This window comes from Gekko japonicus, unplaced genomic scaffold (assembly GCF_001447785.1).
Source record: "Gekko japonicus isolate JY-2015 unplaced genomic scaffold, Gekko_japonicus_V1.1 scaffold185, whole genome shotgun sequence".
Taxonomy (NCBI): Eukaryota; Metazoa; Chordata; class Lepidosauria; order Squamata; family Gekkonidae; genus Gekko; species Gekko japonicus.
The window spans coordinates 742,541-766,684 of record NW_015176457.1 but is presented as its reverse complement, the minus strand read 5'-3'; the positions used below and the strand labels follow the sequence as shown (position 1 = coordinate 766,684).

The window sequence follows — 24,144 nt, the reverse complement described above, 5'->3', positions numbered from 1 at the left end:
AACTCCCCCCTCTATATTTTAAAGTTTTTAGATTTTTTTGCATAACTGGGAAGTAACTCATGTGTGCAGGATGATCTCTTTTTCCTCCATGTAGCCCCAATCTGTGGAAATAAGTATCCACACTGGCCCCAATCTGTGGAAATAAGTATCTACACAGAGAGGGGACCTTTGGCTATTAGATATATAGATTATAACGGAACACAGGTATCAGCCTATTTAGATATGCTATGCCTAAGTTCTATAGGTAATAACCAGCACCTACCTAGATGGCAACAAGGTACACATTGGAGTACTGGTATAATGTATTCATGCGCCTTTTCTCAGGAAGTGCACTCAGTGTGCTGCACTAGTTGACTTCTTCTAGGTCAACACTTGAAGATGACCTATACTGAGTCAGTCTGTCATAAGTCAGTCTGTGCTGAGTGATGGCTCAGATTTCTCAGAAAAAGAGCTAGCTGCTAACCCTGAGCCAATAACTGAAAAGCTGGCTGCAGCTGGCTCTGAGCCAGAAGACGAACAAGAGATCACGAATCGCAGCCTACAGCTGAAATCGAGCCAACATCTTGTAGCTCTGAAGTAGTAAACAAGTCTTCAGCAGCCACTCCAAGTCCACTTAGCTCACTCACACCATTGCAGCACTGACGCTGTCTGATATGCTTAGAGTTGCAAGAAAGGAGGAGAAATGTGAGACTCATGGCCCATCGTCAGCTGTCAACTGAAGAGACAAATGAGTAGTTTCAGGATGACTGCCAAGGAGTTGGCTGGGAGTTTAGCTCATTAAGACTTGGCTATAAATTCAGCCAGGAGAAGCAGCAGTTTGTGAAGGCAACAAGTACACTTTGCTACTGAGCCATGGACCTTGGTACTACCAGAACTCATAACCCTGACTTTTGGACTGGACTTTGGTTACTCTCTGCTGGACCCCAGCCTGTGCCTTCTGGGGAAGCTACATCAGTACACAGTCAATACTGGTCTACTCAAAATGGCAGTGGCTCTCCAGGGTCTTAGAGGTCTTTCACATCATCTACAACCTGGTCCTTTAACTGCAGGTGCCAGAGATTGAACCTGACACCTTCTGCATGGTATTGAGCCACAGCTTCTCCACAGCTATTGAACTGCATAACTGATAGTCTCACAGAGAATTTATTACATTAGCTAGGTTACAGTTATAAAAGTATGAATGGTCCCATTCACACGGAAAAGTTGCTACGCTAAAGACATGGATGATAGGCGGATTTTCAGTGCGCGATCACACCGCAACATCTGGGAAGCGTAGTTCACCTGTGGCTTCCCGCCGAAGATGCGAAGTAAAAAACTACCGCATACAATGTACTAGTTTCCGGAAAACGCAGGGTAAGGGCAGGCGTCTGATCGCGTTTCCGCTCGAATCCCGTGGCATCCGCCGCCCGTCCATGTCCCGTCGCAAACTGGATGTCTTTTTTAAAGTCTCCACAGGATGTGCTTGCTCGATCATGCGCATGCGCAAACGTCAGTGAGAAAAAAATCCCGTTTGCCACAGAAGTGGTGCCCAGCGATTGCTGGTGTGATTGCGCTGCACCGCTTCTTTGCCGCACTTCAGGATAGCCGTGTGATCGGCACCTAACAGCATACTATGGGAACTCCATGGGACATGTGATCGGACTGCCACGCTTTACTTTGCTCTGGGGCAAACAGCCATGCCTCACCCCCACGTTATCTGGCCCATGTGACCAGGGTCAATGATGGTCAGTTAAGTCTGAACCTGAGAGAGGCAGGTAGGAAGCTGATCACTCTCTGCTGTGCTCCTTCCCTTTCAGGATGAGGTTCATCACAGGATTTCTCTTTCTCCCTTTTCTTTTCCTGTAGGTTGATCACATTTTCCTTCTCAGTTTCTCTGTGCTCCTCCTCTCCAATCTGCCTCTATTACTCTCACTTTCTCCTTCCATACTGTTTCTCTACCCCTTTCTCTTTACTTGTCCTCTTGTTCTCTGCCTCCTCCCCACTTTGCTGCTGCTTTTAATCCCTTCAAGGGCATAAACTGGTCACAGTAAACTGATCACATCTTTAATTGATATTGTCATTTTTGTTGATAAGTATACTAATATATTGAAATAGGCTTGCCAGTCCCCAGGCTGGGCTGGGGTTTCCCCCCAGTTTTTGGGGTTTCTCCCTGCCTCCAAACAGCTACATCCCCACGTGACTTCCCCGACATGATATCACTCAGAAGTGACATCATCATACTAGGGACATTGCATGGAATGCTCTGGTTTAAGGGCAACACTCTATGGTTTTAAGCTGGTTTTACCATAGAGTGTTGTCCTTAAACCAGAGCATCCCTGTGGAATGTCCCTGGTATGATGATGTCAATTCTGGGTGACATCATCACATCAGGGACACCCTGGAACACCCCCAAATTATCCTACTGGAGCGATGAGCAGACCTGGCAACTCTGTACTGAAAGTCCCATCCTGTTGACTGTATTGACTCACTCTGTATAACCCTCCTTGAGTCCAAGTGAGAAAGGCGGACTATAAATAATGTAAATAAATAAATTAAAAAATAATGCTGCAATTCTATGCAGAATTACTCCAGTCTTAGTTTCCTGAAATCAGTGCCCTTAGATTGAAGTAACTGTGCATAGGATTGTACTGTGAGACAGCTAATTTGAACTAAACTATTTATATGCAGAGTGCAGGACCTGAGACATGAAGAAGAATGATACAGTATTGTGACATCAGCATACTGATTGTATCGTGTGCCATGTCTCTCTGCAATTGCGCTTAGTGGCTCAGTATATATATTGAAAGGGGAACCAAATATTCCGATAGCAGGAACATGTGGGAGAAGGAAAGAGCCAAAGATGATGAGATGGAAATGAATAGACCTGATTTATAAAGTGATAATACAACAAAAAGGGAAGTGATCTACAATGAAAAGGGAAGCCTTAACAGTAGGATGACTTTGGATGAAGAAAAGAAAGAATGGGCCTGGAACAGTAGAAGTAAATGAACACTGTAAATAAGGTGGCCATTATGTGTGAAAACGAAGAAGCAATAAAATATTTGCAGCCATTGGGGAGGTTTTTGAGGGGATGGGCTAGATTGGAGCAAAAGTTAAAGCTATGAAAAGGGGAAGAGAAAGGTCACAGCAGTGTAACAGTTGAAAGGGACCTGTATACATTTCAGTGTTTGGGTCTGTGCTGGAAGGAGCAAGGGTAATAAGAAAGTGAGGTAAGTAAGGATGGCAGAAGACAATGCTGATCTGACTGCTGCCGCCTCAACCTTCACTTTAGCTCGTTTAACAAAATAAACACAAAAATGGAAGGAAAAAAAATCCACTCTGAAAACTACAGTGCCTAAAAAGTGACAGAAGTAAAGAGCATTACATCCTTTTCCTGCTCATTGCTTCTCTGCTCCAAATTGTTCCTTGGTAGCTATCCCACAGAATTCCAAATGTGTTCATAAGTACAAACATCTTTCTAAAGGTCAGGGGAAGAGGGACAGCTCGGGGGAGTTACCCTTCCACAACGTCTCTACTTTCCATTATTTTCTGGCCCAACGGCTTTTTGTGAACAAGAGGTGATAGGAAATGTTACACATTTAAATATTAAGTTCAGCCTTTTGTGTTTTTAATTTTGTATCAGTAGTAACAACAGTCTTCAATTTCAGGTCTGATTTAGGGAATTTTTTAAAAAAGATGAAGTAGTCTGAATGAGTTATGCTTGCTATTGCTTTAGCGCATGTATGTTTGCAACCTGTGTATACACCAGGGATCATTTCGTAGAAAAAGAGGTGCAGGAGCTCATTACCATAACTCATTAGCATAACTCATTTGCATATGCCACACCCCCTGACATCACCGGAAGTGTGTCAGAAGGCAACACCGACCACTCAGGCTCCACTGGACTGTTTTAGATTGCTAGCTATTGGGGGGGGGGAGGCGTGCAGATCTGTCCTCGCAGAGGAGGGAGAGCTTGTACCTGAATAAAACTTGGTCTTAAAGGTGCCACTGGACTGTTTTGGACTGGGGGGCCGGTGGGAGCTCTGCGACTTACCCGGCTGCTTCTTGCTCTAACTGAGGGCTGCTGGGAGCAGGGGGTGTGGCTTGTTGCATGTGCATGCCCCCTGGGCTCTTTACTGCCAGAGCTCCGCTCCTGTGCGCTCCTGCAGGAAATGACCCCTGGTATACACACTTACCCACAATGGAATCTGCGAGTGCCAGATAATTTCAGTAACTCATATGTACCAGCAAAACCTATTTTCGGTATCAAAATCCAGACTTCTCTGGTAGTGATCATGTAAAAACAACTTGAGCCCCCCAGCAACTCAAGTACACCAGTGTCTTCTATCAACAAGTACGGCAAGAAACACTGACTTGCAAAGAGTAAACAAATATACTGACAATGACAATCACAATTTCTCATGCATTGAATTTCTAAACCCAGCAGGAACATTATCATTTATTAGAACTTTTTTTTACAACAGGTCTCAGTGCAAGCTTTCTTAAATTTAAGGTTTTTTATTAGCCTACCATTAGAGATGTGAGTAGGTATCCTCCTTATATTATTCATGTGCTAGCTCCTGCAGATATGACAGAATAGCTAAAGTCTGTGAATAAGTATATATTAAATCCATTTATTCCAATCAGCTCCTGTTTAAATCAGCATGAACAGCATGCCCAGTGATTTGATGTTCCTTAATTGGTACTCACTGCACTGTTTTATTACTGATTACCCTGTCATAAAGGATTATAGCAGTGACATAATTTTCAATGCAGTATAACAAATTCAGGCCCATATTAGTTTATTCATACTCTTTATGAGATACTTTCACATACTATGTCCAGGACTAGAATTAATAAAAAAATATTAAGCACCCTGTTTACTTTAATAGCTTCTCAAGATGATTGTCAGACAAGAGCTCATGTTAGATGTAAAATATTTGCCTTGGTGCTAACAATGGATCTTCCTGTCCCTAACCATGGAATATAAATAAGACTTGCAGGCAAGCTTGTAAGAGAAATTCTTAGCAGCCAGTTAAATGAGACACAAGAGTGGTAAGTGTGAAGAACTGAGTGCAATGAGTGACACAATAGGCAAAACCTCATTATTTATGCCACTAGAAGACAACGCAAAATACAGCTCTGGCACAACCCTGACAGGTGCAGCTGCAATTTCAGCAGCAGTCATCATCTCCAGATGTTATGCAGCGTACTACAAAACTATTCCATAGCCCTGGATTTGGGAGACAGAACTTCTGTTGGGAAAGAACTGAAAACAATTCCTTTACACTGCAACCTCAGATCACTTCAGCAACCACAGAGCTAGTTATATTGGTGCAATCTTACATGCCTAATGTTTGCTAGTAAGTGAGCAGACATAATTTAACACATGGAGATGCCTTCTACTGACTCAGACTGAGGTCTATTCTGGCTGATTATCAGGGAAAGACTCTGCTCAGGTACCATCAGGTAGCTCACCTAGTACTAGGGACGGAAATGTACTGGGAAAATGCAGTTTGGTTGTCTGTGGTGTTCCCAGTTTGCAAACCATGAGCCATCATGAACTTTTAGGGGCTAAACAAACTGGTTCGGTTTGTGAGGTTTGTGATGTGGTAGAATGCCCCCCCCCCCCCAGTGCTAGAGACACCAAACTTGCAGGGGATTTCTGGCTGACTCTCCTCTACCTGCCCTCAAAGTTTGGTGAGGATTGGATTTATGGGGTCCAAAAGAAGGAGCCCCCAGGAAAAAACTTTCTGGGGAATCACAGGCACAGTTTCAGGAGGTTTAGGAGTGTATAGAACAGACTCTGTGCAAGCTAGAAGTATCAAACTTGCAGGGGACCACCCACTGATGCTCCTCTGCATGCCCCCCAAATTATGCTCAGATTGGACTGAGGGGGTATGAGTTATGGACCCCCAAATAAGATGACTCCAGGAAAAATGTCAGGTGCAGCTTCAAAAGTATAGAATGGACTCCCTGTAAGGTACATGCATGAAGCACACAGGGAAACTCACCCTGCTGCCCACTCCTCTACAATATCACCAAGTTGGAGATGGATTACACTTCTGGGGTCGCAGTTATGGACCCCCAAAAGATCTCCTACATTTATACCCTTCCACCACTCCTGAGTGTGAACACCTCTGTGTGCCATGAGGATGAAAGTGGGTGCAAATGGTGCTCATTGTGGGGGGAAGAAGTCCTCCTCTCCTGCATACCTCAGGCCCCTGTCACTGGACACCCCCTGTCACTGGACACCAACCCCATCCTGCCAGGCCACTGGAGCCCGGCCCCTGAAGGGCATCACCAGGGGTCTCAGAGCCTTCTTCCCCTGATCTGTTCCTAGGGCTCTCCACAGAGGTAAAAGAGATATTAGCACTGTGTAGAGACACCAGCAGTTGCTAACACTCTTTGGAAAGAAGGACTCTGACAGCAGTGATTCAGAGGGTGGCAGGGAAGCCTACAATTTGGAAATGTTTCTGCACCCTCCCCAGTGACCCCTGTGTGGCAGAGTGCCAGATGTGCCACACTCATGTCTGGAGGAGTGCAACCCCCCAACACTTGTTCTCCTCCATCATCCGTAGGCACCTGGAAAGGGTGCACCCAACTATGTTGCTGCCAGAGGAAAGATTCACAGCCAACGGGAAGAAGAATAGTCCCACTCCCTCTCCCTCTCAGGAGGGAGAAGTGGACAGGAAGCAGGAGGCCCCTCCAATAAAGGCTCCCTGCATTCAGGGCACCATGGCCAAGACATCAAGGCAGGCCACTGTCCAAGAGGTCAAAAGAGCTATGTGGAGGGCCCAGGAAGCAGTCAGTTGCCTTGTCGGTGAGATGATTCTTGTGGATAGTGAACTGTTCTCCCTTGTGGAGAACGTAGCCTTTCACTGACTGCAGTGGTGACTGTCAAGAATTCCCAATCCAGGGGATCCTTGGTAGGAAGGGCAGAGCTCCAAGTTACACAACAAACCTGCCACCAGCCCATTTTAATATCCCTATCATCAGAAGCCAGTGGGCAGACTCCCGACCTTTCTGGGAATTAACAAGAAAACTGACCCTACAAGGTGGGACACTTGCAGAATGAGTTTCTAGGAACCAATTACCAGTAGGTGGACACTTAAGTCTAAGGTACTGAATTTAAACTGCAACTTCTGAAGTACAGAACAACCAGATATAGTAAAAGGATATTTTATTAAAGAGTGTAGGGATATTTCCAAAGGAATTTAGCAGTAGGAAAGAAAACAAAGACGCTACAAATTAAGGTCCTAGCTACACAGTCAAATCCTAATCCATAGTCACCATGTTATGCTTTTTGGATGAAATCAGCTAATAATTCCAAGTCGTCTTTACGTGCCAGGCCAGGGCCCAATCCAATACAGGATTAACCCATTCCTCCAGGAGAGCTGGAGCGGCTTGCTCCAGCTAACACAAAAGAACACAAAAGCGAACTCTTTAAAGTCTAAAATCTGGACAGCCTGGGGGCTCTTCTAGCCAATCCAAAACTCAGATTAACAAAGTTATCTTGACAGAGCTCTGTGACAATAGAGGATTCTGCAGAGATGCAGTTTACGATAGGATGCTTCTCTGTGAAGTGTAAAACAAGTATCAGCAGAAAGAGTGAGGTGTGTGTTCAGTGACCAAATGGTTTGGTCTCTGTTATTCAAAGGCACAAAGTTTCCCATGTCAGCAGCCAGATGTTTCCCTTTTGATCTCTTCAACCCATTTGCAGGCCTAGATCTTTAATACGAACCCTTAACCACATTAATTCTATGTCTAATGAAAGAACAAAAAAATTGACTGGAGGTCCAATTTCTTGACAGCAATGGTCAAGGCACAGCTCTCCAGAGTGCAAGGCAGAACCATCCACTTCATGGCAGACTTCCAGAGCAGGCAGAAGGACTGTCAGGGCATGGCCCAGGCCCCAAGGGGACAATCCTGCCACCCAGATAAAAAGTGGTTCTACTCCTTGTGCAGGGGATGGATGCAGACCACACAGTGTAAAAATTGCTGCCATGATACAGAGTAGTCTGAGGGAGTGGGTGGGCAGCAGCAACATTTTCCATGGCTACATGGTCATGGACACTGGTGCCGACATGCCGGCAGTGGTGAAGGCTGTGTGACTCAAGGGCATCGTCTGCCCAGCACACATGCTTCACTTGGTGGTTAAGGATGTTCTGGGGGTGGGAGCAGGATGCGGTCCTTCAGTATGGGTCCTCAGCCAAGGCACCCATTAGCTAAGCCCCTCTGCTCTATGTGAGCAGAAACAGGGAGAGGTGTTCACAATCAGGAAAAAACTAATGTGCTCTGCTAAGCCCCACCGCTCAGCATGAGCAGAGAGATGGGGTTCCTTAGAGTCCTCAGTCTACCTAACACCCAAACCCCAGCAGGGGAGAGGAGTTCACAGTCAGGAGGGTATAATATATGGGTCCTTAGCTGAGACACCAAGTCGCTAAGCCCCTCTGCTCAGCTTGAGCAGAAACATGGGGTGGCTCAGAGCCCTGAGTCCACCTAATACCCAAACTCCAGCAGGGAAGAGGAGTTCATAGTCAGGAGGGTATAAAATGTGTGTCCTCATAAAATGTGTGTCCTCAGATAAGGCACCCAGTAGCTAAGCCCCACTGCTCAGTGTGAGCAAAGAGACAGGGTGGCTCAGAGCCCTGAGTCCATCTAACACCCAAACTCCAGCAGGGGAGAGGTGTTCACAGTGAGGAAGAAATGGATGTGCTCTGCTTTTAACAAGTTCCCTTTCTCTCTGTCTAACTGCCAACAGAGGAGAGGCTACAGAACTGAGGGTATATATATCATTCTGATCCCATAGAGCAGAATGGGAACTCTGTTATTGGCAGCCAGCAGAGCCTGTTAAGCTTTCGAGGGCCCCTATTGGTGTTTCCAAGGCTGGATAATTCCACCCCCCTGTTGCTTTGAAGTTTTGTAAACATTTTAATTGAGCGGAGACTGTCTGGAAATGTATCGATTCATGAACTGCCACAATCCACCACGAACAGCATGCATGATGAAGTATTATCTCCATTATTATGAAAATTCCTGGGAAGAGATGAAAAATTCTATCTTACTGTTCTCCTTATAATAAATCACGCCAGACTTTGGAGAAAGTTGCAAAATATTGTACTAAAGAACATCTTTCTGTACCTCTTTGGAGAAACAGAATACACATTACACTTTTAAATGTTAATGCTGTAACCAGGGGTCATTTCGTAGAAAAAGAGCTAGGGGAACTCATTAGCATAACTCATTAGCATATGCCACACCCCCTGACATCACCGGAAGTGTGTCATCAAGGCCGGCGGGAGTGCACGGAAGCCCCGCGAAGGCCCTCCCTGGCCCCAGGCAGGCAGGGGTGGGGAGAGGCAGGGAGGAAGCAACTTACCCTCCCTCTTCTCCTGCCTCCTCCTGGCTGAATGAGGGCCGGAAGCGGGGCGGCTGTTAGCAGGGGGCGGGGCTTCGTCATGTGCCCCGCCCCCCGGTACCTCACCCGGGGGAACTGAGTTCCCCCGCGTTCCCCCCCAAAATGACCTCTGGCTGTAACTAGGATTCCTAGTATATAGATTTGTAGTGTTTCATATTGTGTTTATTTTTGCTGGTCATTGACCATAATCAAACAAGCAAGGAAGCATGAAAGTTTATGGAGTGTTCGTGCAGGTCACCTTGCAACAAACTTTGCTTCGCAAACTACGAACTGGCCAAAGTTTGTCATGAACTTTAGTTTGTGAGCTGGTTCATGCCCATCCCTATCTAGGCCCCACCCCAATTGAATACTTATTGTACAGAGTGTACAGATTTGCTCCCGTTGCATATCACAAGACTGTGTTGCAGTTGTTTCTTATTGCATGCTGCTCTATGCATCATGGCAGCTATGCAGATGAATAAGAATGGAGTACTCATATCTTGCATACATTTAACTTCCTAAAATCTACATAAAGCATATATTGAATGCAGTCTGGTATATTTACCTTCATGACAATGGTTCTCTTCTGCTAAGTGATAAATCTTCAACTGGATGAAGACTGCTTCTATTGGAGTCTTCTTTTAAGGAAAGGACTCCATCCTATGTTATACTGCATTAGAAAGTAAGTGCTTAGAATCATGCATACCTACTGCTGTACGCAACTACTGCTGGTTTACACTGTATGGCTTGTTTTTAATGGCGTTTATTTTTATATTGATAAGTTATAATGTTTTATGGCATTGATTTTACTTGTAAGTTGCCTCGAGTGAGATTCTGGAAGGGTGACATAAATCCCATGAATGAATGAATAAAGTTTGACAATGAAGGTTGATAGATCAATACAACAGTTTTGGGACAGGCATGTTATTTTTGTTATCTAGTATTGTCCAGAGTCAGGATTGAGACCATGGCAAAATGCCCTCCTAGGCCACTTTCCGGTGGCAGCGGCTGCACCCCCCATTCCCCAATGAAAGACCTCCCAGCCACAGCCCTGATGCCCAGCCTCTGGGAGGAAGACTCAACGGGTCAGTGCACGATGGGATGACGGGGCTGGCTGTAGGGACATCAGCAAGGTGGAGGCAGTTCCCAGAGATGCAGCCTGACACAGAGGCAAGTCTGGGAGCTGCAGGGAAGGCCTTCTCCCCGGGGGAGACAGCAACGTCAAAGGGAGGGTGGACCAATGCAGCTCCAGAGGCCTCAGGGAGCCTGCGCAGTCCAATGACGGCTGTAACAGCCCAGCTGGAGTGGAAGAAGGAAGGGTGTTTGGCCCGTGGGCCCAGCTGGGATGTGTCTGTGTCCAGGGTGGGCCTGTCTGATGCTCCAGAGAGGTGAGCAGAAGGGAGGGACTCCCAGGCAGGCAAGTGAAGGAGAAGACCAATGGCTGGGTCCCAGAACTGACAGACAGGAACTAGCACCATAGAGGGAGCAGGGGTCACCAGGGAGGAGTAAGATAGCCACAGGTTGCGGTAGGAAAAAATGTTTCTGTGACTTTGAGGCAGTACCTTGGCTTAGTTTTTCTAAGCTCCAGCTTAGAATTGTAATTAATGTCACATACACATTCAGTCATATCATATCTTCATGGTTTTTCATGCAATATCTAATATTTTAGATTTGGCAGATGGTATTTCTGTTTTCCCAAGTCTTCTCTTTTATTATCAAAATACTGTCATTTTCTGAACTGTTCAGAGTTCTCTGCTGACAGAAGCCTTTATTTTTCCTATAGAGAGTGCTTACTCTTCACTTTCTAATTCTGCAGCAGTAAGAATAATTCTGAATTTGAACCTACAATTGTAATAGATGGCACTTTTTCTTGCATAGTTTGTAGAGTGCCAGACCAGCTGTATTCTTTGAGCATCCTGTCCACTCATATATCTTTCAATTTCCTGAGCAATAGCCACTGCTAACTTCACTGTGTTCATGTTCACAGCACGGTCGCAATTTTAAACCTTAACAATTTTCTTTGTGCAGTCTGTTTTTTCTGTGTAAAGTTCTATGCTTAAAGATGATATATGGTAAAACCCATACAAACTGTTGTATGAACACGATTCCTTCATGCTCCCTTTTTATTTCTAGTGTGGACACTTATCTAAAGCAAATTAATAAAACCCGTCTTTCATATTTGAGTCACATTTTTTCTTTTATGTTAATATCAAGGTATGGTCCCCTTTAAATGACTGGTGCTCAAAAAAACCCATCAGGTAGCTTCAACTCGCAAGATACAGGGTTGGATCCAACCAGATTTTCCAGTGTTGAAAAAGGGAGGATGGGTTTCCCTTTTGACCACTAAAAAGGCTATGGTGAGGAACACAGGATGTACATGGGGACCATAGGACTTACATGTGGGGCAGGGCTTGTATTAAGGAGGAGAAGTGGGTCTGATTAAATGAAAATGCTGGCTGCATCCAACCCACAGCTAGCATCAATAGGTTACTCATTATCACAATAGGCTTAAAACAGTTGTTTCCTAATCCTAACTTCTGTTCATGCCTTTCAGTATCACTGCTGTTTTGCCTCCCATCTCATACATTCTGCTTGAGTTAACATTCAAGTTAACACTTTAAACAGTCCTCTAACAATCTCCGCCATCATGACTTTTACTAACTCATTATCTGGCTGCATAACCCCAACGATTGCTGCTTTATGTATCACCCACTGTTTGACCGATTTGCTTCTCAGTTCAGATGTACAAGGAACAGGTCTCAGGAAACCTACACTAGTCTACGTCCTAGAAGTTTCAGATCGTTTAAATCAGGTCCACAAATCATATAGCTACCATTTCAACCCATTATTAGTCCCTGGATTCAGAGTCTTGAATCTTAGGTACTAACTCCATCGGAACTGTCCCTGTCTCCGTACAGAGGCTTGCTTCATATACTGGGAACTGTAGAGATAATGAAGCGATGATGCCTGGCAGGTAAAAGTAGCTAACTAACTTCATTTCTCCTTCAGATGCTTAATGACACTGATTCTCATTCACACCACTTACACTTAACCACATGCAAATGTGTATAAATATTAATTTTGGACAGAACAATAATTGTTTCTGCACCATAACAATTAAACAGCTGTAATGCATCTCGTGAGTTAAGTGATCGAGCTGCAGGCAAGTTCTATAAACAGATGGTCTTACCCACTCATACTTAACGTTACAGATTTCTTTTAAAAGAGGTGTTGATAGATCAGAATGCAGCAGAATTTTAATACAAATTTTCCAATTTGCAATGTAAGTTATTCTAACAATAATCACATGTGTAGGACAAAAATTATAAAGATTTGTTTTCAATGGAGACACTAGCACAACAGTTGGATATAGTAAATTCTTCACCAACATAATTATTTGCTAATTCCATTCAGCTAAAAGCATTTAATGCGAAAGCAGCTGGTGAAGCATTCACTCTTATAGGGTCCCTATCACTGTTATTTAATTTGCCCAAGATATGTGTCAGTTAATTTGTAAAAACAAGAGCCCATCACAAATAATCTCCCTTCCAATTGCACAGAGTTGCACAGCTGGGTGCAATCTAGTGAAAGACAGATATGCTTAAAGTTAAGCACATACCTATGCAGTTTAGTGGCACTGGTTTAACTGGGATTTTACACAGACTGTGCTTAATAATTATTTAAAAGAAAAAGATTGAGTTAATTTAAAAATAATACACAAAAGACAGAAATCCCTGTAAAGCATACCCTGTTCCAGTGACTGCTAAAAGGTACCGGGTCTGACAAGAGAACATGAGAGTGTTCTGCTCTTTTCCCCTCAACAGGGGGGTGGAAAGTGCAGTCAAGTTAAGGCCAATTTATGGCAAGCCCTTATAGGGTTTTTCAAGGCAAGAGATGAACAGAGGTGGGTTTGCCATTGTCTGCCTCTGCGCAAAAACTAACACCTGTGCATATGACTATCCACTGAGGAAAACTTGAAATGGGTTTCAGGACGCCTAATAAATAGCAATGCCCAGGCTTGGAAAGAGAGCAAATATAATGTAGTGAGAATATTCTGATCGTATTAGCTGGTAGCAGACAGGAGTTCTAACAGTGTGCAACCCAGAAATGAGTGCAAATGCTACTTACTGTGTAGAGAAGGGCCTTACAAATCGAGTGATAACTGCTGTTCCAGGTTCCCACTGAGAACTTTTATTAATTTCATAACTCGTAATCTTGCCCTGTTCCCCTCTCATTTTCAATTTGCCTCTTCTTTTGTATTCAGGATAGTACATGTTAAGCAGCTCCCATTCCCCAATCCTCTCTCTCCAGTTTAAGGAAAGGTAGTTCTTTGAGGTGTTCTCTGATAATAGCGCTTTAAACACCAAGTTGTTTATTGAGCTACATTGATTTTCATGTATATGCAGACAATTCAAATGGAAATCTGGCCTGGGGGAAATTCCAATTCCTTTAAACTACAAAACAGCAGCCATTTGTTTTTATTCCAGTAAAGAACTACATTGGAAAGTGAGATCATTAATGATCACAAAAGCCTGCTTTGTTCACAGAAAAATGTAGACATGCTGGACAACACACCTCTATCAAAAGCTAAGGTTGCTATGGGGCTAGAAAGCCAGTCAGTGAAAAACGGAAAATGAAACACTAACAGCTGGGGAATTAACTGGCTAAACACTATGGAAAAGACAGAAACATGTTGAGACCGGACAGACTTCAGTCTCACACTTTATATCTTGTTTTTGTCAGGCATTGTTGCTGTGTGGTAAGTGTTGCTACCCAGATTATTGGTAAACATATTTTTCCATTGATACTGTAGAATATATTATTTCTCCTTCTGTTTTCTTTTGAACTGTGAACATGCCTGCAGAGAGACTCAAACAATGCCTCTTATGTCACCTTGAGCCACAAGGGAAGGCCAGATATCAATATTTTAATAAAACAAATACCGAACAATTTTCAGACTTTCTTTGGCCCCTGCCACACGGGGGGGGGGATAGCATGGGCAAAGTGCGGCTTTCTAAAGCCGCACCAAAAGAGAGACGTGGCCGCCACACACTTCCCCCACGGCGCGATCAGATGCCGGGGGGGGGGGAAGCCATCGAAGAAAGAGCGCGACATCCAAACTGCGCATGTGTGCGGGGAGCCTGGATTGATCCAGATGACGGGCACAGCGGCGATCCCACGGCTGCGCTTGCAGCGGTGCTTCAGGTAAGTCCTCCTCTGTAGGAGGTTCTTTTTTGCAGCGGGTTTTCTGGGTTTAGGGACGGATCGGGGATGGGTGCGCCCTGCTTCCCAGATGTTGCGGTGAGATCGCGCCAGTTTGCTGCACCCCCGATCCGTCCCTCTCCCGGGCCAAGGTCTCCCGTGTGACCAGGGCCTTCGAATACTATACGGACATTGCCCTCTGCCAGTTTTATCTTTCTACCATCTTCTGTCCCTGCAGACGCTGATTCTATTGTTTTAACCAGCCTCCCCCCCCCCGTTGGTGCCTTTAATACATACCTGTGGCATATGCAATCCCCATGTTAAATTAAAAATTATGAATGTCTATAGATGAAATCTTAAATTGCATAATTGGGATTACAAAATCATGCTGCTAATAATAAAATAGTACACCCTTTTTCAGAACTCCCCTCCCACAAATTTGTTTTTGTCTCACACCAGGGATTGCGGATTGAGATGGACAAAACTTTGGGGCAAGATCCCCAGCAACTTAAAGGAACCTCAACTAGATCACTTTATGTGCCTTTAGCAGAGATTCTTTATCTGTTTTTAATCCATCTATTAGAATTTCATATTATATTTTTGCAAAAGCAGAAATATATTGTCTGTGTGTACATGAATCTGTGATTTTCCATGTGTATTTCCAGACACACACACACACACATGGTTTGGAAATATACATGGAAAATCACATATCTATTTCAGTAATGTTGTGGAAAAAATCAGACTGTGCATAATAAATTGCAGAAATGGTTTAAGAACAGTTCATCCATGTATAACACTCATAGTATGGCAAAGGTCAATGAGGCCAACAGGAAAGGGATCTGCTGAATAAGATGATATTCACTACTATTTTCTACATTCATATTGCCTTAGATATTGTTTCCAAGGCAGAAAGTAAGGAAATGCACACAAAAAATCACACAATTCTCTGCCCATTTTTCTCTTTGTAATGATTAATGATGGTTCACAGAGCCAAGTATTTATTACAAATTGGTTTAAAAACAATTATAGGTCCAAATATAGCCTCAATAGACTTCAAACCATACAATATACACAATTAGGGCCTTATGTGACCCTAAAACACACATGTTTTGGCCTGCTGGCATAAATTTTACACATAGGCTGTGGTTACACACACTAAATAATCCACTTTCCATCCACTTTCAGTGCACTTTCTAACTGGATTTTGTCAGTTCGCACAACAACAATCCAGTTGCAAAGTTCACTGAAAGTGGGTTGAAAGTGGATTATTTACAGTGTGTGACCGCAGCCTTAGGCTCAATTATTGCAATACCCAAATTCATCAACATAGGACCAAGAGAAAAATATGTTCTGAGAAACACGACTCTGGCCCTGTTCACACAGAGAATTTGCTGTGCTAAAGGCACGAATGTCAGGCGGATTTTCGGGGCGCAATCACACCACAACATCTGGGAAGCATAGCACACCCATGGCCAACCCGTGGCGTCCTGCCGAAGATGCGCAGTAAAAAACTACCTCGGAAAGTGCACTAGTATCTGGAAAACACGGGGCAGGGGTTACATGTGCCTGATTTGGACACAAGGCAATGTCATATGAGGCCTATATAGTACATCCTTGCCTTGTGTCACTGATATTTCTCAGAACATACTTGGTCCCATATTGATGAATATGAGTATTGCAATAACTGAGCCTAGTGTAACATTTATTCTTGATAACTGAAGAAGGCCAGTAGGCCAAAACGTGTCTGTTTTAGGGTCGCATAAGGCCCTAGTTGTGTATATTGTACAATTTGAAGTCTTATTGAGACTACATTTGGGCCTATAACATTTTTTAACCAATTTGAAATAAATACATGTGTTTTTGTATAATTTGAATTATCTACATATTTATGTTGTATATTTATTGATTTTATCATTGCGCTCCCTAATTTGTATTCAATTAACCTTCCAGATTCTTAATTCATTTTTGTTAGGTTAAGTTTTTGTTTCCCTTCTATCCCTCTCACAGAGCCAAGTTACAGCGCAGTTCTAAACAGAGTTACACCCTTCTAAATCCCTTGAAATCAGCCTCATTAGATGGGCATAACTCTTCTGAGAACTGCATAGTAAGTGGGTTTATCTGATCACAGAGCAGCATTTTGAGAGACACGTTAAACAAAATTCTAAGAAGTAAATTATCTTTCATGTCATGTGAATAAACAAAGACTATATCCATATGATAGGCAGTGTGCATGGAAAACAAAGGGAGGCTTTCACTACAAAATATAGTGCTTTTGCTTTTACTTGTAATAAACTATGGATATAAGTGCTGAAAATCAGCACATTCCTCAGCTTGTCAATACAGAAATAAAAACATCATGCCTGCTAACAAAACAAAGCAAAATACTGTGAGGGTACTAGATGTCTTGGCAACCACGCTGTAGCATTTATGTTTTCTTTTTTGAATAAAGGCATATAAAGCTCCTTTATCTATAGTAATCTCCTATTAATGGAAAATATGTACATACAGATATATACATAAAAAACTCTAAGAAAACCATAAAGGGAAATTCCTGCCGCTCCTTTCTAGGGCAAGTTGTTTATGATGACCCATTATATAATCATTCCCTTTAAAATATATATATAAATTCCTTCATGTAGACTAACAAGTAAAAATATTCTGTTTGAAGAAGTGGCCTTCAAAGTGCTAAATTTCTGATTCAGACAAGGCCCGTATCTCTGACTCTTTAGCATTCAAGAAGGGTATTAAAGAGCCGCCAGCCTACCAATGGTGCAGTGCTCGCCATTCCATCCTTGGCTGCATTCACACTTCCCATCTTTACAAGTTCCATGTTCAGCACACCGAGGGTGGCATGCTCTTTGATTGCAGGATGGGCCAGTCCAGCCTTCTTCACATCGACAAGTTCCACCCATGCATACACCATGTGTGCCACAGTCAACAGAACAGATTTCTGCATTAGAAGAAAATAGTTGGCATTAAGGATGGGTAGGCAAACTTAAGAGAAAGAGAACAAGAAATAGCTGAACTTCAAACTATAAAAAGACAAAGGGAGAGTCTCTGATTAAGGAATTTAATTCCTAAACCCCATTTAGGCTTAGCTTTTTCTGGTCCAGGCAAACCACACTATTAATGAAGACCTTTGTGGATAGGGCTGCCCGGCCTCCTGCTACGGCGATAGGATACATTTTTTTTAAAAAAGCTGCCACAGCATGCAGTGTACTGTCACATCCAGGGAAAACCTTTAGGAATAACTGGAAACTCTATGGTTTCCAGTTTCCCTGGAAGTCACAAAATGGTGCATGTAATGCTGCAAGCCCCCCATGTCCCCTCCCCCAAAAGCTCCTGTTGATTACCAGTCAATTCCTGGCAATCCTAACTGTGAAACAGAAATTTTAACAAAAAAGCGTGCCACAGAGATGGAGTAAAAAAGAGCCCTCCAATCCTGATCCCATTTGAAATTTGCCAGTGGATAAAAGCACCACAATGTAGAAAAATAAATAGCTTTCTACAACACACCATACCCCTAATTCTCAAAAGTAATACCAAGTCAATACTTTAGAATATTACAGTATGCATTCATCATTCCATGGATTTTTGAGAGAGCATAGTTTCCTGTAAACCTAATATCAGGAGGAAAACACAATGTAACATAGCCTATGGGAATACTGTTTAGGTTATATGTTGGTTCATGACAATATTATCTAATTTCAAGCTGCCTTGTCAAACAGAACAACAATTCTAAAAGAAAAGATAAGAAATTATTTCTGATGGATAGTAAAAAGATAGTGCACTAAAATGGGGTGAAAATGTTTCGAAGGACAACTGTGTTCCTCTGACTCTCAACTTGCTATAGAATATGGTTCCCAACTTTTTTCATATGCCGACCCACTCAAGGCTGGCCCAAGGTTTTTTTGGTGCCCTATGCAAACCATGACTTTGGCACTCATCTAGTTTAGCATTCCACTTTCTATTGTGGATAAGCAGATGTTTCTGCAAAACCAACAAACATTGTACAAAAGGTGCAGCTGCCCATACTATGAACCCCAAGCAAGCAGCATTCTGACACACACAGCCTTTGCATACGGAGGTTACACTCCAGCTTTTGAGCACTCTCTCCTTCTCTATTACTCCCTCTAATTCCCCTTAAGATTCTAAAACAACTCACTCTAGTAACTGTCAGGACACGTTTTACTTGGTCAGCCTGTGTGTGTGTGTGTATTGCTGTCAAGTCATAGTTGACTTATGGCAACCCCGTAGGGTTTTCAAGGCAAGAGATGTTCAGAGGAGGTTTGCCATTACCTGTCTCTGTGTAGTGACCCCTTAAAATTCATTTCCACGCTAAAGCTAAAAGTATTATTACTCACATGTTAACTGAGTCCCATCTCTCTCCATGGCTTAGGTATGTAGAGGAGAAACTCTCTACAATGGGAATATCCCCGGATTATTTAGCCCCCTTTTCAGATAAACAAGCCTATGCTATTATTAAACAAAGATTTCTTGACATTGAAAGGCAAGAACCTATGGAACGCGCAGCCAGCAGATGCTCTCCAAGCAGGTTGGGGACTTTTGACATGGGCTCTACTGCGAAGTATCTGTCAAGTTTAACAGTCCCACATCATTGCAGAGCATACATGCTTGCATGCTTTAATGTTCTGCCATCAGAGATGCTTTTAGGGAGGAACCATATGTAGACAGACTTTGCCCTTGCTCTCTAAAAGATATAGAATCCACTACACACACCATAATTCATTGCCCCCTTTATAGGGATATCCGATCTCATTTTATTACTCCACTTCTAGAGGGTAAGAGCTGGCATTCTGATAACTCAATTGTTCACTTTCTTCTGTTCCATTCTAATTGCGAAATAATGGAGGCTGTTCCAAAATTTTTATATTATACTATCAGAAGACAAGGCTTGAATAGCCAAGTGTAAGTGACTGATGCATCTTTGTATTTTTCCATATTTCCATGATGTTTTGTGCTTTCATGCCAATAAAGGTTTTGTGTGTGTGTGCGTGTAGTGACCCTGGTATCCCTTGATGCAGAAAAGAAAAAATAGCAACCAATGTATGACGTGGAAGATACTGTTTCCAGGGTCAGATCTTGGTTTTCAAAATACAAAAGGTAATAATGGAAAGGGCTAGGGCAGCCATCAGAGAAGACTAGACCACGGCCAACTTTCAGAGGCTTCTTGACCCACTTTTGGGCACTGACGCATAGGCTTGGGGAACACTGCCGTAGAACATTAAATATACTCTCAAAGAATTAGGACAGTTATGGCCCATTATGCACACATCTTACTTAGTGCAGATTATCAGAGCACTAAGCCTTTAATCTTGACTTCAGATTCTGTCCCCGCCTTACACACCATTCTTTTTCCTCTGGTTTATTTATTCTGCAGCTACCATTAAAAAACTCACTTTTCTAAATCAGAGTAAAAGGTCACTTGTCCATTTTTTAAAAAATTACACAACTGCCCCATCACAGATGCGCAGTAGCGTCCAGCAAGCACCTTCCATTTAAATCCTTGTGGTTCAGGTTTTGCGCATGCATTTTAATGTTAGTTTGTTGAATGAAAGGGAACAGTAAGAAATGCAGCCAAAAGGGAAAACTGATGCTGAAACTGACGAGACTTTTTTTTGAAACTGACAAGCAGCTGTGAAGCCCCGTTTTCCATATTGTCAAGCACTAGGGGATTCTCTGCTGTGTTATCGGCCACTGTGAATAATGGGAGTCACACAATCTTATAATATGGGGGAACATGTTGAGTGTACAGAATGCATGGTAGAACCCACTGACACTGGCACTGCAACCTGTGATTGTTGGCAACGTGTGTGTGCATGCACACCTGTGCAAAGTTGGCTGCAACTCCACCACAGGGCTGCAATTTGTACAGGGGGAGAAGTCCTCTGGCAGAAGCTCTGGAGAGTTTTTTTAGTCTTATGCCACTAAACTGAAAAAAATGGGTATTTTCACCAATGCCCTAATGCAGCTGCATAGTAATGCTAATTTCCTGGCTCTGGAGAGTTTTTTTAGTCTTATGCCACTAAACTGAAAAAAAAAATGGGTATTTTCACCAATGCCCTAATGCAGCTGCATAGTAATGCTAATTTCCTGCTCTTTCTTGGAAATATGTGTGGTTTTCTCTTTGTGATTCTCTAATTTGATCCTGCACACTGGTCCTGATTTTGGCAGTTTTTTAAAAGCCTATCCTCTGCCGATTGTACTCTGTCTTCCACATGGATCAATCCCAAGTGATTCTTTCATTTGGTTGTTTGCAGGAGATCCATGTGGTTTAGCTGCCATTTTAATGTTAGGCTTCCGGAGACAGCCAAAATGCCCCCCCCCAAAAAAAAACACCTTTGTTCACTATAGCATTGTTCACGAAAGGAAAATGTTTTCAAATCATTAGGCTCCCCATCGTAGTGTCTCTCTCACTTTACAGCTCATGTCAATTTAATTCTGCACTGATGATTCCCCCCCTTTTATTTTGTTTGCATGCAACACTGGAATACTTCCCCCCCTACTGGGGATGCTGCCATTTGCCTCCTCTCCAATCCCCCTTTCAAGTCAATACCAGCAGGGAACTAAACCTTGCACAGCTCCTTTTAAACTTTCCTCTGTGGTTTTAATTGTTTTAATTCAGCAGTCCAAGACTAGTGATAGTCTCATATCACTAGACTCATGCCGCTTGTCAAAAAATATTAATTTTTTTTAAATGAGGGGGAAATGGAGCTTGTACACCAATGAGGTGGGAGGATGGTGGAAGATGCAGAGTAGGCAGAATGACCTTGATGTGGGTGAGAGAGTGACCTTTGATGGGTGGCAAAAGGACAGGGAGGAATCCGACGGAATATGTACGCTTTCAAATTACCTTCAGCTTCAAAGTGAAAGGAAAAATCAGCACAAAAGCACTCTCAGATAACCAGGGGAAACAGCGACCAGAAAGCGAACTGAGCAGTGAAGGGAGGAAAATCGATACAGAATAACAAAGAAAACGTGACGGACATGCACGGTGAAAGTGAGGGAAAACACCCGTACATAATAGGTCTATAACTGGCAATGACCAGCTGGATGACTTTTCCCACATAATGTTTTCTATTTTGAATTAGACCTTTTTATTTCAAGATCTGTGATGGCTTGATTAACTTCAGAACATCAGCTCCAGCTGTGGAAGAAACAGGTTTGTTTCAAAGCACCAACTTTTCTCCTCCATCTAATCAATTTTTCATTAAAATGAAGGTGTTTATCAGCTTTTAGCACACTTGCTTTAAGCAAAGTGTGTCAGCCTTTGTAATGAACTTATTAATTAGAGTTAATTTAACTGAAGTGGAATTGGAGGGCTAATTAATGGACAAACTGGTGATGGAGGAAAGCTCAGTTGCTTTTAAATCCATAAACCTTCTGATACAACAAATACCTAATTCTTTTCATTTTTACCAGTATCACATTCTTCATCACAAAGATCTATTTATTGATTCAGCATCTGTAGGTCATTTGAAATATGACACTTTATTCTATCTATTCCTCCTCTAAATACAGAGTATTAATTTATTAGTTTATGATTGGTATGAAAAACCTTTTATTTAATGAGAACTACTTTTGATTAATGAATTAAATAGTAAAATAAAGTAAAATGCTTTTTCAAAAAACTGTGTTTGCTTTTCATAATGGAAAAATAAATTTGGAATTTTGACAGCAAGCATACAAAATGATCAATAAGAAAGCACAAACTACAAAGTTATTATGTGTTAAGTTTCTTTTCAACTACAGTCACATGTATCAAGTTTGTATGAATTACGTTCTCACATGTGACAGTTACTGCTTTTTACTGACTCTGGAATTGCCACCTGTTAGCTATTAAAGTAAAAAAAAAAAAAGAGCCCTGCAGCACGTGACAAGATGTAATAAAACGTTTATCCCAGGCATTATCAGGTAATCAAAACATCTGTGTCTTCGGTGATACCACCACAATGATCCTCAGAAGCTGACATTCAGGACCAAGTTAACAGAATGGAATTTTCTTTATAATGCAAGCAGCATTCACAAATTAAGAAGGTAATTTCATCTGCATTCACCATCCAAGTACAACAAAATATACTGACCAAGAATTACATGGAGATTTATTTCATCAAAAAACTTTGATCTCCTTTTTGAATGGTAAAAACTTGAATCAGGTTGTATGTCGGGATACCGCTTGTCTATATGTGCTGCCCAATATATATGAATTAAAAAATACTAATAATAAGCCAGCCCTCAGACTCTACAACCCAAGGAAGCACTGTCCTACTATAATACTACACAATGGAAAAATGCTATTGCTTGGCAATTCATCTATCCCCCAGAATAGTTAAAATACAGTCATAAGAGAATGACTTGGCTTCTTTCCCCTTTCACCACTGATGATGGCACCCTGTACACTAACCTCCTCATCTATGGCACTTGAAGCGTCAATTACAATGGCATGATAATTTCATACGTATAGCCAGGTTAGCCAGTAACGGTAAAGTAAAACAGGAGTCTAGTGGCACCTTAAAGACTAACAAAATGAAGTGCGCTCACAAAAGCTTATGCCGCATTAAAGATTGTTCATCTTTAAAAAGTCACTGGAGTCCAACTACAACTGAGTATTTCTGTAATTATATTTACACTAGCAGTAAAGCCCGTTGTGAAAGCAATACAACGGGATCTAGAAAGAGGCTCTGGGGCAGTGCTCTGGCTTTGGGCAAACAGTGTCAATTTGCTGTGGTGACCTCAGCAGGGTATAATGACAGAGTCCACTGTTTTCTCCAGAGGAACTGATCTCTGCTACCTGAAGAGCAGTTGTAATTGTGAGTAATCTGTAGCCCTCACCTGGAGATTGGCAACAATTGTTACCCAGGACAAAGTGGCTGGTTTGGAGGGTGTAGTCTATGGCATTCTACCTGTCTGAGGTCCCACCCCTCTGCAAACCCCACCCTCTCCAGGCTCCACCCCTCAAATCCCCAGGAATTTGTCAGCATGTAGTTGGCAACCCCATCTCCTTCCCAGCTAGCCACCAACCTACCATTATCTGCCCCTTTGACTTCAGCTGACTTCTGCCCTCCCTTCTGCAGAGCAGTTGTAATACTGAGTGCTCTCCAGCCCTCACCTGGAGATTGGCAACAATGGTTCCCTATGTGAGACTGACTGGTTTGGAGGGTGGAGTCTATGGCAGTGTACCTGTCTGAGGTCCCACCCCTCCTCAAACCTCACCCTCTTCAGGCTCCATCCCTCAAGTCTCCAGGAATTTCCCATCTGGAGTTGGCAACCCTATCAGGACTGGCCCCAATGTGTTTTCTCCCAAAGGCCAAAGTAGGTGACAGGACCAAGCTTAGTTGCCTACCAACAGGCACTGAGGGGAATGTAGGGTTGCCAGCTCTAAGGAGGGAAATACCTGGAGGTTTGGGGGGTGGATTCTGTAGAGGGCAGCATTGGGCAGGTTCTCCCAAAGGCCAAAGTAGGTGACAGGACCAAGCTTAGTTGCCTACCAACAGGCACTGAGGGGAATGTAGGGTTGCCAGCTCTAAGGAGGGAAATAC

The 24,144-nt window shown here is 42.9% G+C and overlaps 1 protein-coding gene across 1 annotated transcript in view; it reads right to left on the bottom strand.

Annotated features, from left to right (window-relative positions):
- The window catches only part of TENM3 (teneurin transmembrane protein 3), a 477,022-nt gene that overhangs the window by 110,628 nt on the left and 342,250 nt on the right, over positions 1-24,144 (bottom strand). Inside the window, exon 11 of the mRNA XM_015426968.1 lies at positions 17,349-17,534. Coding sequence (XP_015282454.1) covers positions 17,349-17,534 — 186 coding nt within the window. The remainder of the gene's footprint in view (positions 1-17,348; positions 17,535-24,144) is intronic.